At 41.7% G+C, this 16967-nt stretch overlaps 1 protein-coding gene across 3 annotated transcripts in view; it reads right to left on the bottom strand.

Annotated features, from left to right (window-relative positions):
* MAPK12 (mitogen-activated protein kinase 12) overlaps positions 1-16967 on the bottom strand; it is a 60841-nt gene that overhangs the window by 29828 nt on the left and 14046 nt on the right. For all 3 annotated transcript variants that reach the window (XR_013929181.1, XR_013929182.1, XM_080393973.1), the window contains exons 3-4: positions 15078-15136; positions 10183-10294 (exon numbers count right to left, since the gene is read on the bottom strand). Coding sequence is in view for 1 of the 3 variants with exons in the window: in XM_080393973.1 (XP_080250099.1) it covers positions 10183-10294; positions 15078-15136 (171 nt within the window). In the remaining 2 variants the exon portion in view is untranslated. The remainder of the gene's footprint in view (positions 1-10182; positions 10295-15077; positions 15137-16967) is intronic.

Raw genomic sequence — 16967 nt, 5'->3', positions numbered from 1 at the left:
AACAACAAAGACTTTTTTAAAAAGTCCCCAGAAAAGGTGGATGAGATGCAAATCTTCACCAGCTTCATCTGGTGAGTTTTCATTTTATTTTACCCTAAAGAATGGAACAGTAACTGGGAAAACACTTACTGGGAACCAGATGTCAGAGCCAGGAAAGACCAACCGGGGACAGTCAGCATGGCATCACAGAGATGCACAGAAGCACTGATCTTTGCAGGGTAACTGCCAACCAGCCCCAGCCCCAGCAACCATTGTCTTCTTCCCAGCAGCCATGAAGATGAAGAATGAACCTTGTAAATGCAACAGTCCCTCTGCAAAGGGATCCTCATAGTCCACCTGATGAGGGCACCAGGGAAAAGAGCGCAAATCTACAGACCAAAGCCAACTTCCTCATACAGATCCAATGTGCTTCAGACTTAGGCTTCCGAACTTAAAAAAATCCACACAACCTAAGCAGCGCAAGATCTGGATTTAAGGCACTGAGTTTTTAACGCAGCGACTGAACAAAAATAAAATCTCTGAGATGTACTTTTTCCTCTCTTAGACCTGACACATCGCTCCAGATGTGGTCTTGAAGGTTCTGAAAAGAAGGAAAAATATCATTTCCCTTGACCCTGTGCCTACAGTTTCCCCAATCCAGCCCAGACTGCGGCACGGCTCCTCTGCCACACGGGCACACTGCTGACTGCTGTGCCCAAGTCCATGCAGGTCTTGGCATTTGTGGTAGGACCAGTTCCCGCTACACATTACTGCAGGAGAGGCCAGGTGTAACATCACCTGTAGGAAATGCCAAAGCACTTCACAGGATTTTCCTGGGGCAGACACAAGGGGCCGAGGGTGCAGGGCTGTTTCCCAGAATGTAGGCTGTAAAAGCACTACAGCAAATGAAGAACTACAAATGTTGTCTCCGTCATGGATGTGCATGAAGTGGATTGGGATGGGAGGAACCAGACAAAGAAAAAGGAAGTTTGTCATTTGTATGAGAAGACCAGAGAGGATACAGAGGCTTTTTTTTTTTATTTATTGTTAAAGAAATGCATCTGTTAGACTCCCAATAAATGAAGAAAAAGATGATGTCTTCTGCCAATAGCCATCTTGATCAAGGGTGACACAGTGACTACTTGCACTCTAAACCATTTCAGTGTCTTCTTACTGAAGGCTCTTGATTTTCCAGAGCAGATGCTTAAAATACTCTAGAGGATATTTTTGCTGGTATGACTGTACACAGTAAGGAAATAACTGGCAGACCCCAGAATTTCTGCACCTAAGAATGTGGCATGTAGAAACTGGAATTAAAAGGACTGCACCCTTAAGAGTGTTAGTTAAACTCACCATCTCGGGGGAAAGAGGGTGGTTTTGCTGGTGTTCTCACCCCACTGGAGGTTTCCTGACTGTTCACAGCATCAAAATAATGTTAACAGTTTGGGGAGAACTAAATTTTCTAAACACTCCTCTTAATACAACACTACTGAGATCACATGAAATAGCACTTATTCCTGGTGCTAATGTACACATCAGTCTTTCTGTAAGCTGAAATACTGGTGCTGTGCTGCAGTGTTTCTTTAACACTAGCAGTATTTTTTTAACTCCATTTTATTATCTCCTGGCAGGTAGCGGCACTGGAGCAACACCAAACCTTGTTCAGAATTTTCCATTTCAGTTCAAAAACCTTCTGAAACTGGATCCTATTCTTACTGATTTTCCTCATTAAATTATTCATTTATTGACAGACTTTTCACTCTTAACATAGCAAAAACATCTAGATCAGAGCAAACTTATCCTTCACAATGTTATTACCACTTCACCTGAAAAATACTTGATTCAAGAAGCCAGTTAACATGAGCAAAATGCTTTGGAGCACAGGAGGAGCTCTTTGCATTACCCTAAAGACAATTTCTGGTAGCATGCATAAGTCCTTGAATGCAAGCTTCAGATTGTGCTAGGAAGTTATCCAGCAGTTGTCTAAATTCTAAGCATTCTTGTCTGTATATGCAATCTCTACACAAAATAAAAAGCTAATCAAAAGGGAATTAGAAAAGACTCAGGAAAAAGTACTCTAGGCAGCATGCAAAATGAAAATGAGCGATTTGGCACGAAAAGAAATACTGAAGAGGAAATGGGTAAGAGGGGGAAGGGAAAGCAAAGCAGAAAATACAATATAAATGTGAACAAAAGACAGTAAATAGAGATGACAACAGGAGAGAACTACAGCAGGTAAATACTACCATAAGGATGGTAAACGAAGCTTGAACAGGTGTTTGTATGGCCCAAGAGCTATCCACCCATTCCCAAATACAGCCACCCATCTCCCCAGACCTCTATATGAACAGGAACCCAACTGGCACTCCTGCAGAAGAGGGACCCAAGGCTGAAAGTGCTGGAAACTCCAGCCCCCTTCCACCTACACAAAGACATTTATGTTCAGCTTGTCTTCTGTACTCTTTGACAATACACAGCTTTCCTGTCAAATAAAAAAATGATGAAAGCCCTTCCAAGTTGCAAGTTCATACTTAAATAAAATGTAATGCCAGGCTAAGGCCCAACTAAGAAACAGACAAAGGGGAGGCAGGTCAGTCAAACTGCATTTTTTTTTTCCTACTGCAGATGAAGTTAAATTCTGATAAATTCAAGGCTCCTGAAAGAAAGGAAATGAGTATTTCATTCTCTACAGAAAGACAACAGTAAAATGATAAGAACAGAAAATAATGACAAACAAGGACTGTTTAGACTTAAAGAGCAAAGACCTGCGGGCTTGATACAAATCTTCCTGAACTCAGTATGAACTTTCTATTGACCTGAATTTATATACAAAAAAATCAAGCCTGTTGAGCATTTCAGTATACAACCAATCCAGAACCAGTCTACAGCTAGAATGTAGAAACGATGCCTCTAAGGAACTGACCTGGGGGCTTTGCAAAAATATCTCTTACCCCTTCACAATGCATTAATCATGCAGTTTTTTCCACATGCATTTAACTGCCACATGTAAACAGGTTGTTACAACAGACGTATGCAATGTGACAAAAATGATGAACAGCTTTCTTGCTTTTGACCAGATGTAAATACAGATACCATAAAGCACTTACGTACTTTACAAAAAGGACAAAAGCATATTGCAGGTAACATCTTTAACACCAACCCCCATCCCAGAAACAGAGTCTATCAAAGTTAAAAGATGGAAAAAAATATGTAATATGCATTATAAAAATGAGGGCCTAAGCTTGGGAAGTTGAAAGTGTTTTACAACTAAGATCTACAGAGTGGCATATTCCTCCTTCCCAGGTGTTGCAAGTATTTTTTGCTTATAATGACTCAACTGAGCACTAGCTAAGTGTATGCTTCCCCCCCCGCCCCCCAACAACAACAACAAAAAAAAGCAATCTAAGTAAACACAGATGGGCTGTCTTTAATCCAGATACAGCAGACCTTACAAAGCACAAGATTTTCACAAAAAACTTGGCAGACCCTTTCTTAAACAGCTAACTTACTGATATCTGTAAAAGACGACACAAATTACTGACCTATTTTTTTTTTCTCTGCATGCTAGAAATACTGGTTTCAGTTTAACTCACTTCCTACCACAGAGAGTACTGCAAGAATGTCCCTCAAGCACTGGACAACTACTATTTCTTAAAGATATATCCAACTAGGTGTATTATTGTGCCTGGATGAATTGGTTATAAAGAAGAAACCAAAATTAAATGGAACAGATACAGTAAAGTCTGTTCTCAAATGTCCACTATGCAATAGGAAATGACAAAACATCAGAGTCTAGCAGCTGAATAATGTCTCATTTCTTGCTGGTGATTTTGAGGTAAGTACAGTTGTGCTCTCAAGAATGTGGGAGAAGAGACAAAACATTCAGCTGAAACAGGTGGTCTTTAATTCTTACAGAAGGTCTAACACAGTTACAGAAACCAGAGACGTCAGTTTAGTAAGACTACCTCAGCATCCCTGCCGGTTGCCTTGTAACTGGAATGAGAACTGCTCTCATTTTAATAAAATCCTGGGAATAGCAGGGAACATCAAAACCTTCCTGCTCTCTTCCTCTGTGGTGGGATGACCTTGGCTGCCACCAGGTGCCCACTAAGCCACTCTCTCATTCTCCCTCCTCATTAGGGCAGGGGGAGAAGATAAAATGGAAAAGCTCATGGGTCGAGACAAGCACAGGGAATTCACTTACCAACTACCATCACAGGCAAAACAGACTGGACTTGGGGAAGACTAATTTAATTTATTGCCAATTTAATAGCAGATAGTTTGAAACAGACCCCAAAACTAAAACCACCTTCCCCTCATGCCTCCCTTCCTCGCAGGCTCAGCTTCACTCCTGACTCTTCTACATCCTCCCCCTGAGCTGCGCAGAGGGATGAAGAGAATGGGGATTTCAATCACTTCATTACATGTTGTCTCTGCTGTTCTTTCCTTCTAACGCTCTTCCCAGCTCCAGCATGGGGTTTCTCCCATGAGACACAATCCTTCATGAACTGCTCCAGCATGGGTCCTTTCCACAGGGTGCAGTCCTTCAGGAGCAGACTGCTCCAGTGTGGGTCCCCTGTGAGCCACAGGTTTTGCCACAAAACCTGCCAGGAGCCTGCTCCAGCACAGGCTCTCTGTGGGCTACAGCTTCATTCAGGGCACATCCATGTGCTCCAGCATGTGGTCCTCCATGGACTGCAGTGTGGGTATCTGCTCTGATGTGGTCCTCCATGGGTTGCAGGGTGGCTACCTGTGCCATGGTCTTCTCCATGGGCTGCAGAGGAATCTTTGCTCTGGCAGCTGGAGCACCTCCTCCTTGTCCTTCCTCACTGAACTTGGCCTCTGCAGGGCTGTTTCTCTTGCATTTTCCACTCCTCTCTCACAGCTGCTGCACAGTGTTTTTTATCCCTCCTTAAATCTGTTATCACAGAGGTGCCACGAACATTGCTGACGGGCTTGTGTTTAGCCAGCAGCGGGTCCATCTTGGCGCCAGCTGGAACTGGCTCTGTCTGACATGCAGGCAGCTCTCCGTGTCTTCTCCCGCAGCCCCCCACTACTAAACCCTGCCATACAAGCCCAATACATCCTCTTTAATTCCTGCTCTGTTTTCTTCAGCTGCATGTCAACGACGCGCAGTTGCTCCACTTGCCTTCCACATTTACTGATGCAGCAGACTTCAGTGTCAACCTTTGGGGTTCACAAACTCCACTCTTGGTCTTTGTGAGATAATCTAGTCCACTAGGACCAAAATACATTTCTAAGCCACTTCACTGGAATTAAATTCATTATTCATCCTTTCCACTATACTCAAGCTAATTTTTTACAGTTCATATATTGCTTGCCTGTAAAATTAGCCCAAATGATGTTGTTCATCTCTGGTGAATAGCATGCCTCTACTGGAAACCTGTTTCCCAGACAGTTGCCTGCAACTAAACAGACCACTCCACTGCTACGGTCCTTGAGGAAACACTTAATAGGACATGGCTTTGTAATTAGGGAACTAACTACAAAACTGAAATCATAACTCCACATTCAAAGCCCGGATCAGAGGTCAATTCCCAGTAGTTTAAATAAAGCCAGTTCCCCAAAACTGGCTTTAGTTTCTGCATTTGTAAAATAAGAATTACAGCATTTAAATGCACAACTGCAGAATAAAAAGGATAATTACTTAGCATATGTAAAAGGCTATGTGAGTGAAAATCTGCTAAATGAAGAACACAAAATCCAAGGTAGGGTCAAAGATAAATTAATAATGCAGGAGTCCACAACAAAGTACATTTACTAAGTTTTGTGATTGAAGTAAAACAATTTACTTGCCCTTCTGTACCTGTTAAGTATTGAGAGACAAAGGAATCTTGGCTATGCTGTTCCTGATGTTCCTGTCCAGGAACAGCATGCTATCCCACGATATTATTTATTTTTAATAGTTTTTGGCAATGCAAATATAGATCTGGAAGAATCAGCATCCTGATGGATGTACCAGACCTTCCTGTATCAAAACCAGTTCTATACTAGCCCTGCACAGGCACATCCCTGTACAACATACCTTCTAGTACACTGACTCCACTTATCTCTGTATGAGTGCAGCAGAAAGCCTGCTCATATGTCGTATGTTGCAGGCACAGGACTGTAAAACCAAAATTGTACAGTGCAAGCAGCAGCCAAGGAATGACATTCAATTCCAGACAGTGCAGTTCCACAGCCTCATTGCAGCATGCGTCTCCAGAGCAGCAAAAGGAATTAAATGGCCATCACTGGCAGGAGAGCCTGGCTGAAGCCTGCAGAGCTAGGTCAAGGTCTTTATTCTCTTGGAATTGTGTCACCAAAAGAAAAAAATAATAAAAAAGTAGTAGCCTTTTTAAGATGAACAGTTGTGTACACCCAAAAAGCAAACATCGTAATTTAATAACTGTAGTACTAAACTAGACCAAGAAGCATCACATCACTAATATAGGTTATAGACAGACACAGAGCTTAAAGAGTATCTTCTTTCTGTGTTGTAAGATACAAAATTCAATAACCACAGTCCATTTTTAAAAAGCCAAATAAAGGAAAAAAGTAGTAGCAATAATAAACAGTATTTAGCATAAAAATGAAGAAGAAAAACATACAAAGCATAGGACAGCTAATAAATTATTTTAGAATCATCTTTATGAGAGTCAGTAAAATTCAAAGATATGTTGTTCTGCTACAGCTGTTGGCTCTGCATTCCACAAAGTATAAGATCCAAGAGATAAAATATAGATGAATATAATCATTATTTTTGAGAAAAAGTGGGGGGATTAACAGTCAGGCTTAACTTGGGCTTACAGTTAGGGTTATCTCTGGAGGAAGAAAAAAAAAAAAAAAAAGAATGAAGAAGCCCAACAACTAACTTAAGGATGGAGTCTGGTTATACTTTCTGTTCAAGTATAAGAATATTTCACATTATTATTCTTCCCAGACACCATGCTCCAGCTAAGTCGCCAGTTACTAGAACAGCTGCAAGAAGAAGCTTTCCTACACAGATCAAAACTAGACAAATCTGAATGGTCCCTTCTAGCCTTTATGAATCCTTTCATAATTTCACAGTGTAAAATGCCAGCACGTTACAAAAACAGGTAGTAGAAGACAAAATCAAGCAAAGGTGGCAGGAGGCTGGCATGATGACCAAAGAGCTCCTAGGGAAACCAAACCATAAAAAAGACATATACTTGAGGCAGAAGCAGAGCCAGGTCACCCAGCAGGAATGTAGAGACACTGTCCAAGTGTGCAGAGATGGAGTTAGAAAAGATGAAACCTACCTGGTGCTGAACCTGGTGAGGAACATGAAGGGAATATGAAGGGCTTCTACATGCACATCAAGAGCAAGAAGAAACTAGGGAAAACACAAGCCCACTGCTGAACAGGGCAGAGCATCAGGTGACAGCAGCTTGGAAAAGGCCAAGCTACTCAATGCCTTCTTTCCCCTCAGTCTTTACTAGTAACATCTGCCAAATCATAGATCCTTGAGACCATTGGGAAAGTCTGCAGCAAGGAAGACTTACCCTTGGTGGAGGAGGATCAGATTAGGGAACATTTAAACAAACACAAGTCCCTGGACCCGAATGGAATGGATGCACTCATGAATGCTAAGGAAAGTTGGCCAGTGTCATTGTGAGGCCATGTGAAAGGTCATGGTGATCTGGAGATGTTCCTTACGATGGGAAAGCAAATTTTGTGTTGTTAAAAAGGGCAAGGAGGAAGAGGAAGACCAGTCAGTCACACCTCATGCCCTGGGAAGGTAATGGGCAAATAATTCTGGAAACCATTTCCAAATGTAACAAGGACAGGGAGGTGATGACAGTAGTCAACATGGATTTACAAAGGGGAAAAATCACGCCTTATTAACCTGTTAGCTTTCTATGATAAGACAACTGACTTGGCAGATGGTGGGAGGGCAGTCAAGGTTTGTTTACCTTGATTCTAGCAAGGCTTTTGAAACTTTCTCCAACGACACCCTCATAGACAGAGGAAGTACGAGTTAGATTAATGGCCAGTGAGGCAGACTGAACTGCCTGGACCAAAGGGTTGTGATCAGTGGCAGGAAGTCCAGCTGGAGGCGCATCACTAGCAGTATCCCCCCTAGGGTCAGTACTGAGGCCAGTCCTGTTTAACATCTTCCTTACTGACCTGGATGACAGGACAGAGTGCACCCTCAGCAAGCGATACAAAACTGAGAGGAATGTTCATACACCAGATGGTTGTGCTGCCATTTAGTGAGACCTCCACAGGCTGAAGAGATGAGCTGACAGGAACCCATGGAAGTTCAACAAAATCCTGCACCTGGGAAGGAATAACCCCATGCACCAGTACAAGCTGGGCAGAAAAGAACCTGGAGGTCCTGGTGGACAAATTTAATGTGAGCAATATGCCCTTGCAGCAAAGACAACCAAAAACCTCCTGCATCAGGCAGAGGACTGCCAGCAACTTGAGGGAGGTGACCCTTCCCCTCTTCTCAGCTCCGGTGAAACACACGTGTGTACAGCACTGGGCTTCCCAGTTAAAGACAGACACTGAAGCAAATCCAGTGAAGCTCCATAAAGAAGATTATGGGATTGGAGCATCTGATCTGAGAGGAGAACCTGCAACAGCCAGGATTGTTTAGCTGGCTCATGGTCCATCTTATCAATGTGCATCAATACTTGATGGAGGCAAGTAAAGAAGACAGAAACAGATACTTTTAAGTAGTGCCCAGTGAAAGGACAAGAGGCAGTGGGCAAAACCTGAAACACAGGAATTTACATTTAAACATAAGAAAAACTTATTTTGCTGTAAGGGACATTGAACCCTGGAACAAGTTGCCTAGAAAGGCTGTGGAATCTCTAACCTTGAAGATACCGAAAACCCAACTGTACAAACTCTTGAGCTGCCTGCTCAGTTTGACCCTGCTTTGTGCAGGCGTGTTGGATTACACAGTCTCCAGAGGTCCCTTTCAATCTCCGCAAGTCTGTTAAAAGGCATTAAAAAGTTATTTTCTTTCAGTGGAGTCCATTCTGACATCTTTCACAGCTGTTTAATTCAGGTGCCTATTAGTTTGGACTCGTGAGTGATTTATTTGTGCTCCTCTCAGCCACCCTACACTCAGATTTGTCACTAAAAATCCACAGTCCTTCCTCTTTATCAAAGCTGGCCAAGACTTGGGAGACTTCAGAGACTCTTTACATGAACGTCATGCAAAGGACACATACTTTTCAATTTCACAGGAAACATTCAGACATCTGGCTCAGAAAGGATTTCAATACAGAAATAATCCCAATGACTTATCTATTTAAATTTAGCAATGAGCTTTAGTACTTCACAGAACTCACTTTTAACACACACGGACCAAACCAACACTTGTTGTGGTCCTTGAACACTTCCCAAAACCAGCAAGAGCACTAGGAGTCAAATAGGGCTCACAGTTCCTTTCAGCATCAGACTTTCACCCCAAAATACCACACCTGCAGGTTGATAGATATGTATGGTACATACATACATATGGTATATATACATATAAGTATGGTATAAATATACATATCCACACATGTATCCACATACGCACCCAATCCCACATATATACACACACATATATATATGCTCCTTAGAAGAGCACAGAAAGATACTCCACTTAGAACAAGTTAGGTGCAGAGTGCCTTAGCAACAGTATGTCAGACCAGTATTGGCAAGCCACGGAATCATTTTCAGTTAGAGAAATTTGAAGCTGATGACATAGCTGAGGGCTCAAGTCAAGGGAAGTCCTGCCTCTGAACTCAGCAGTGGTTTCATTCTTAGCCCCTATGCTTTCCAACTAGTCACAGTAAGAGGTAAAGCAAAGCAGCAGCAAAATCAACTACTAGGGAAGAATGCAACTAAAAATCACAGCAGGGACTTTCTGGTGTACTTAAATATGGAAATCAAGGCCATCCTGGAACAACGTACTACATAGATCTTGAATGATTAACTTTTCTTTTTGCTTGAAAAAAGCCACAGACGAAACAATCATACAAAAAAAAAAAAACCCAGATAACATTTATCATCACAGAACAACTGCTTTAACAACAACAATGTAGAATGTCATTACTTTCACTAGACAAGGCAAGATAAATTTTATCCTGCTGTCAAATGATAAGTATTTGTAGCTCCCCATAATGGTTTACTAGGAAAAAATATTGTGAAATCAGAATAATAGTAAAAGTGGCAAACCTTTAAGCCTTTCAACATCTGATATACTAGGAACTGGATTCGGTCTTCGGTTAGTTTCTCATGCTTCATGATCTTACTCAAGTCTGTTCCCATAAATGGCATGACAAGGTAGCTTGAAAAAAAAGGAAAGAAAAAAGGACAGAGTAACTTTAAATTGTCAAATAAATTGAAAAATAATTGTATGTTATATTTCAGTGACAATATTAAATTATATATCATTCCGTTTACGAAATAGTTCCATCATCATCCCCATACCCTCGACGTTTCTATGGTTTTATCTATTTTGATTGTCATAAAGAGGTATTGCCCATCCCTGCCATTGACTATGGAAAGCTGCTAGGTATCAGAAGAGTGTAGATTCTGATCTAGTTAGAAAGAAACTGACCAAGAGCCCTGTGATAATTCAGAGACACCTACACAGGAAACCAATGCTACATATCTCACAATCATGATCATAGCGTTGAACTAGCAGCAACCAAACCATCTAGATGGTTCATTCAAATAGGCAAGGTCAGACATAACAGAAATAGAGTTTATCAAACTAGGAGCCAACAATAACTTCCATTAATTTTCACCTGGGATCACAACATGGGATCTTCAGTACTTAGTACTGGTAAGACATACCAGTGGCAGAAAGCTTGGGAATACCAAGCTGGCATTTCAAGGCTAATCTTCACTTAAGATCCAGAACTGTTCTTTGCATTGCTTGTAGTTAAACTCATCCTTCAGAGTCTATCCTTAAAGTCAGCTCTGAACACAGACACAGCCAGTCGCATCTGGCACCTGAGGATAAAATCATCAGTTTTCCTCTTCTTATGAAGGCAAGCAGATGCATTCCCATAAAAGGAAGAATTATATATCATCACGGTTTCATAGCTACGCGTTTTACTATTTAGACTAAAATGGGTTTCCTCTGGTCAAAATATGCAAATTATAATTCTGCTGATTTCTACTGTTAAACCTGCATTAAAACTTCATTTATTCTATTAGAATTGTAACTATAAACAAAATAGAAATTGAATATAAAGTTATAAGGGAGATGGGACACTGATTGGGAGTTACAGGCAGTATTTCCAACACGTCATAGGTACCAAACGTTTTTTCCCCATGACTTTGGGCATCAGGACTCAGGCTTCCAGTCCCAGCATTCACTAACATATGTGCTATTCTTCGGATAAAAGAGATGGGCAATTCAGTTCTGTAACTGTAGAAGGACAGAGCAAATACGGAGAAGAGAATGACATTTCTTATCTTTCCCCCAGCATAACACACAAAATATTTTCCATCAACAGACCAAGTGACTTAGAAAACGGAGTTTAACTTTGTTGATGTTCCTGACTGTTGAAAGCATATTAAGTTCTCCCCGGACTCAGACTTATTAAATACTTTTTCCCAGAAGTCATGAATATTTGGAATGAGCCATAAAAAAAACCAACAAAAAACTTTAGTGACGGTTCTAGAGAAAACAGAGGTAGGAAGAGGTGGGGCACTAGAAATAAGAGAAATATCTCCACATTTTTACTACTGGTAGAGACCTTCAAGCATTCATCAGGATTTTGCTTGCCTGCCATCATCTGTGCAAGTCCCAGGGATCTGGATGGATAGTGATTTATGTGAATAGACAGAGTTCAAAACAATATATAACCATTAAGAACTGTAAAAAACAGGATGAGAAGGACAAGTAAGACTTTTTACATACATACAATTTGCTAAGTTTACAAATTGAAGGCTTCAGATCTCTTCCAGTCAAATATAGTTCTAGGTGGGTGGTGAAATAAAAAATGTAAGAGAGGGAAAACCCACTCCTATCTGAGTCTGAAAATCCAAACTGTTGTAATAATTTATGAGCAACGTATTAGAACAGGACAACAATGGGATCAAACAGTATGGTCTCACTTTTAACACTTTACCTACTACTTAAAACTTTGCAAACTTATGTTTATTATTAAAAAAGTATTTAAAACCCACAGCTGGAGTCCTTAAATAATCTGAGGAGGTTAAGCACCCAATTAATAATTCACTTCAATGGGAACTTGATGTTAATGCATTTAAGTTCTTTGCAAGTTTCAGTTAAACCCCAAGGTTTTACAAAATGAGGAGCAACAACCCATTCTGGCACGTTGTGTATGATATAAGCACGGACAATGCAAGGAACAGAGATGAAAGGGGTGAAAAGCAGCTGGTAGAGTAGGACTTAAAATTCATAAAGACTTATGCATTCCTGATTTTGTACACCATTTCAATCAGCTGAACTTCTAAAACAGAAGGAAGTTCAACACAAGCATGAGCAGAGAAAGGACTGTTCTTTCATAAAGTAGATGGGACTTTGTCTTCAATCTTCATTAATACATTGACTGGTAGATTAAATGAGCATGACAGCAAAGCGGCAGGTTGAGTAGGAGCATGTTCCCCTCTAGACAGGAGAGCTACAAGTCAGCTAAGAAACCCCAGGTGTCAGACAAGACCAGCCTTAGTGACTGGCTCTGGTGAAACCACCCACCTTGCTTCTGCTGCTTCTAGGCACAAATCCACTCAAATTTGATCTTTATACAATATGCCACAGACAACATCTCATGACTAGTCAGCAAAAAGAAAGTCTCCCTCAAATGACCCATCTGACTTAAATTCACAAAAGCTGTTTCTTCACTTCCATTGCAAATGTTCACATCTGCCTCTGCTCATCTCTAACAGCTTGCCCAAAGTCTTGAAAGCAAATTTTGCCACCTGTCACCACCACAAAAGCAAAATCGCCACCTGTTGCAGTTTCAACTATAATAATATACCTCCTACTTGACATGCACCTTTAAAACTTGGAAGGATGATTTTAGGCTCCCACTTAAAACACACTGGGCTTGAATGCTAATCATATACATGTGCATTCTATTACATACGCTATATCAAATGCTAGTACAATAGGCAATGTGGACATTTTGACCATCTCCATAACCTCCTCACAGGTAAGCTCAGGCAGCGTGGGTTAGATGAGTGGGCAGCGCGGTGGGCTGAGAACTGGCTGAACGGCAGAGCTCAGAGGTTGTGACCAGCAGCCCAGGGACCAGCTGGAGGCCTGGAGATGGTGTTCCCCAGGGGTCAGTGCTGGGTCCAGTCCTGCCCAACCTTTCCCTCGGTGCCCTGGATGAGGGGACAGAGGCACCCTCAGCAGTTTGCTGGTGATACAGAACCGGGAGGAGCGGCTGATCCCCCAGGAGGCCGCGCTGCCCTTCAGCCAGGCCTGGACAGGCCGGAGAGCTGGGTGGAGAGGGACCTGATGGAGTTCAACAAAGGCCCGTGTGGGGTCCTGCACCTGTAACCCCAGCACCAGCACAGGCCAGGGGTGACCTGCTGGGGGGCAGCTCTGTGGGGAAGGGACTGGGAGTGCTGGTGGGCGGCCAGTTGCCCATGGGCCAGCGGTGTGCCCTGGTGGCCAGGAAGGCCAGTGGGATCCCGGGGGCATTAGGAGGATCGTGGCCAGCAGGTCGAGGGAGGTGATCCTGCCCCTCTGCCCTGCCCTGGTGAGGCCACATCTGGAGCGCTGTGTCCAGTGCTGGGCTCCCCAGTTCAAGGGAGACAGGGAACTGCTGGAGAGGGCCCAGCGGAGGCTACAGGGATGGTGGGGGGACTGGAGCATCTCCCCTGTGAGGGAAGGCTGAGGGAGCTGGGCCTGTGTAGCCTGGGGAAGAGACGGCTGAGGGGGGATCTTGTCAATGACTGTAAATATCTCAGGGTTGAGTGTCAGGAGGATGGGGCCAGGCTCTTTTCAGTGCTGCCCAGTGACAGGACAAGGGGCACCGGGCACAAACTGCCACACAAGAAGTTCCACCTGAATGTGAGGAAAAAGTTCTTTACCTTGAGGGTGACACAGCACTGGGACAGGCTGCCAGAGAGGCTGTGGAGTCTCCTTCTCTGGAGACATTCAAAGCCTACCTGGACGTGTCCCTGTGCAACCTGCTCTGGGTGAAGCTGCTTTAGCAGAAGGTTGGACTGGATGATCACCAGAGGTCCCTTCCAGCCCCAGCCATTCCGTCATTCTGTGACAACATCCTTTTTGGCTCAATTATTGTATTGATTATTTGGGCCAAAATAAACACATGGTCTATGTTTTCTGTACTTAGTTTTCTACATTTTCCTGTCAGATAGCTTTTGTTGTTAAGATATAAATATGCTAGGGTCTTTTTGAAACACAGCTACACCAGATGAAACCCAGAACACTTCTATGAATGTAACATGAAATCTACATTAAGCACAACAGGACTTCTCACCACTGTTTAGTAGCTCTAATTCACAAGAACTGCAGCAGGACCCACAAGCAAGACAGCAGACATGCTAAGTATCTTGTGTCAGAGGTGCTGCCAAAATGTCAGGGAGATGTACCTGCCCGGTGCTAGAAATGATCTATACCATGTGCTGTTTGGACCACTGGACTGGGAAACCAGTCAGGGAGTACAAGAGAACACAGCACATATAATCACTAAAAAACACAGCACCATCAGCAGTTTCTAACTAATCCTTGAATTAAGATGGATCACACAGAGATGTGTCATGGAGCAGGATCATTTTCAGCCTACTTGTTTGGGTTAAAAATTGTCCATTTGGGCAACCTAGGCCTTAGAGCAAGAAATCATACTTGAAAGGTGGATTAGGGAATCCACCAAACTGCCAGTTACTAAAGGCTGAAAGAAGTACACACTTCATAACATAATTGGTTCTAATGACAATCTGAAATTGTCAGCCTACCAAATCTGAAGTTGCACATAAGAGCTCTATTAAGATGAAATCAAGAAAAAAAAAATCCATGACGCAACAATTTTGGAATTCTCCATTTAAAAAAGCAACAACCCTTTCTCCCACACAAGCAACAATGCCCTGCTCTCAAACACAAGCAACTCAGAACTTACAAGTCATTAAACTTCTCCAGTGTTACATCTGGTGTGAACACATCCAATATTCCAATGACCTAAAATAAGGGGGGAGGGGGAGAGAAAGAAAAAGAAAAAAAGCATTAATACTGATTTAACAGAAAAAAATCCCAAACTGCATGGTAAGTGAAAAAAAATAATCAAAAACATTTCCATAGTGAGACATTAGCTACAGGCATAAAGATGGCAGAAAAAATACCTGAAGTAGTGCCTAGCAACACCAGGGTTTGTCACGTGTTAAATTTTATAACTGAGGGCTGCTTGACTCTGTGTTAAAAACAACAACAAACCTGCATCTCCTTGAACAAAAAGTTCAGAGGCTAACAGTTTTATGTAAGAGGAGAGAGCCTCTTTTAACTTTAACCACTGAAGCATTGAAAATAAACCACACAAATCGGTTTATAACCTGAAGCAGTCATAAGTGCTATTTACCTAGTTGGGCCTGTTCCTTATCAATGAAGAACACTTTAAACATCTTCTAATTTCAGTAACAGGGTAATTTAGGTATATAAACTACAGTTATCTAATTGGGAGTGTGGAGAAGAAACTAGGAAAAAACTGTTTTCATAGAGATTAAATTATCAAGAGTTTAATATTATTTACTATGGCTTACACCTTACGTTCTCCTTAAGAGTATTTTTCATGAAACAAAAGCACTCTATCACTCAAAAGAGAAGTAACAATCTAGTAAAAGAGATTTCCCACCACATTTTTCCTACTAGTATAGTTTTCAGCAGAACTATACCAGCTGACTAGATGCATTATGGTAACTGCAAATGCTTCTCTTAAACCCATTAAACTTCAGCAAATTAAATATAGAGAACTTAAAGCTCCAAAAGATGTAGCTGGGATTGCCTAAAGCCAGATCTCTGCTTGGATGCTGCTTAATCCAGGCAGTGCCTAAACAGCACAGGCTTTTAGAGTTGCTTCTTTTCTACTCCTACTGCTAATTCATGACCATTTTTGTCTGCTCAGAGGAAGCCTCTCAAGCCCTGGACTGCTCGTTGTGTTTCCCAGGTGCAGGCTGCCATGTCGACCCCGGTTTGCAGGGGTTTGCTGGAAAGCAAGCTAAGAGACTCATAACCTTTATAACCTTGTTCAGACATACCTCTATGACCATATAGTTTAAGAACATCAGATTATATATCGGACTAAAACTGCATAAAAATAGAAACTCAAGAAAGAAAACAGGGCTAATGGCATATATATGTTGGCTGATGTTCTCATCTAACTAAAAGATCTAACTAAAAGAAGGACTGCAAAGTCTACTTTGATAACAATCAAGATGGACTTTCAACATTACTACTGTTTCTTAATGGTTCCCCAAAAGAACTATCTTTCAAAAAACTACATGAAACAAAGTAGAAGGAGAGCAGAAATGGAGGAAAAAAATGCAAGAAAGACAACTTCCTTTATTTAAACATTTAAATAAAGATCCCAAACTGTGATGAAATCCTTACTGCATGTATTTTTAGTCTTTCCACATTCAGTGTATAATACTACAGTTAGCCTAGATATTGTCAAAATGTCCTGATGGTGAACTAGACAGAAAAACTAATAAAAGTGAAGACAGAAAATTACAACTCTTTCTTTGTAGCCACATTTGAGAAAAATCGCTAATATTTTCCTGAGGACTGTTATATGAAACTAATTAAATAAGAGTAATATAACTACCACAGAACAGTAATTAAACTCACAGAGGATGCAGTTATTATTTGAAGTAATACCTTCAGTGCTATCATTACAGCAAGAAATTATTTTTTTAGGTTTCTGCATGGAAGTTTTACATAAGGTTTTCCATTTCTATGTGGAGGCAGGGAGTGAAAGGGAGGAGAGCAGGATTAAGACTATGTACATGACAACAGCGAA

Source organism: Falco punctatus (genome assembly GCF_963210335.1).
Source record: "Falco punctatus genome assembly, chromosome: 6".
Classification (NCBI taxonomy): Eukaryota; Metazoa; Chordata; class Aves; order Falconiformes; family Falconidae; genus Falco; species Falco punctatus.
Note: the sequence above shows the minus strand (reverse complement) of the source record. Positions and strands in the feature narration are given on the sequence as shown.